The sequence below is a fragment of the Dermochelys coriacea genome, chromosome 1, assembly GCF_009764565.3.
Source record: "Dermochelys coriacea isolate rDerCor1 chromosome 1, rDerCor1.pri.v4, whole genome shotgun sequence".
NCBI lineage: Eukaryota > Metazoa > Chordata > Testudines > Dermochelyidae > Dermochelys > Dermochelys coriacea.
In genome coordinates this window covers 166,451,915-166,453,137 of record NC_050068.2, presented here as the reverse complement: position 1 = coordinate 166,453,137, position 1,223 = coordinate 166,451,915, and the positions used below count along the sequence as shown (strand labels likewise).

Genomic DNA, 1,223 nt, shown 5'->3' with positions numbered 1-1,223 from the left:
TCTTCAAATAAAACTCTAATACATTCTTGTGGCATTTTTCTTTCTTTCCCTATCTGCAAATTTTGATGATTACTGATGGACATATTTTTTCATCGGTTTGTGTGCGTGATGAAATGGATATTTACTGACATGTACTGACAAAAATCTAGTCCTTCCAAGTCTAATAATAAAAAATATACAGCTAAATAGATAATAGTGAATTACAAATGAACCAAACAGTTCCTACTTTAGCCACTTACAATTCAAAATAGGCATTAATATCCATCAGTACAAATCAAAATGCTAAACAGAAAGATCACAAAACAGCTAAACATAAGCGTGCCTGGTTGAGGATTTCATTTCCAGATGCTCAAATTTGTGTGGTCTGTGGCAGGAATGTGATGAATACCTCCATGTTCTGGGTTTGTCAGCACAGGTATAAAAGCTACAAAATAATGTTCCTCCAATCAGGAGAAATGCTGAGCTCATCCAGCCTAAGTACAGGGCAGCTCCCAAGTCTCGTTTCAATCCTGCATGAACTGCTGGATTATAGAAGTCTCCAATGATGTTGCTGGCAGTCCAAGACACAGGTATCAAAATTAGAATCCCAGTTAGGATAAAAATGATCCCAGCTGCCAGCAGAATGTTACTCCTGACGTGCTTGTTATCCCCAACACACACAGTGCACTTCATGCCAATAATGGCTGTCAGAAAGGCAACAACAGATAGCATCATAGCAAAACACATCAGTCCTCTGGATACTTCTAAAATAGGTGGGAGTATCAGTACAGTGTCATAGAATTTACACTGTGTCTTGATGTTGACTTGATAGATGCAATTCATCCATAGTCCTTCCCAAATGTTCTCAAACACCACAATGTTACCTTCAATAAAAGCAGACACTCTCCACTGAGGCATGGCAGTGATTGCAAAAGTCCCAATCATGCCGATGCCTCCAAGTATTAGGCCTGTGATTTGTAGTGGCCAACAAGCCATATTCCTTCTGAGACAGGTGCACCAAAAAATAGTCCACAGGAAAGTTTTTCCAAAGCAGGGTTTCTTGGAGATAAAATCGAGAGCAGGAAAGACTTTCCTGTAATAGTTTGCTTGTGTGCCAAAGTGACTCTGAAGCAGTTTCAGTTTGTATTTCTGAAGTTCAAATAGGCATCAGTCCATTGCTGACTGAGTAGAAGGACCTGCTATTTATCTGCTTTGATATTTGAAAGACCTCTGACTAGAGCACT

At 39.4% G+C, this 1,223-nt stretch overlaps 1 protein-coding gene across 1 annotated transcript; it reads right to left on the bottom strand.

Moving 5' to 3' along the window:
• Positions 1–306: 306 nt before the first annotated feature.
• LOC119863005 (claudin-8-like) lies at positions 307–975 on the bottom strand. The gene has a single exon (XM_038420673.1). It carries the CDS (start codon positions 973–975, stop codon positions 307–309), a length of 669 nt encoding a protein of 222 aa, XP_038276601.1.
• Positions 976–1,223: the final 248 nt, after the last annotated feature.

Bases quoted from the DNA above. Each gene is read 5' to 3' on its own strand.
- LOC119863005 (XM_038420673.1), bottom strand. From the start codon at position 975: ATGGCTTGTTGGCCACTACAAATCACAGGCCTAATACTTGGAGGCATC.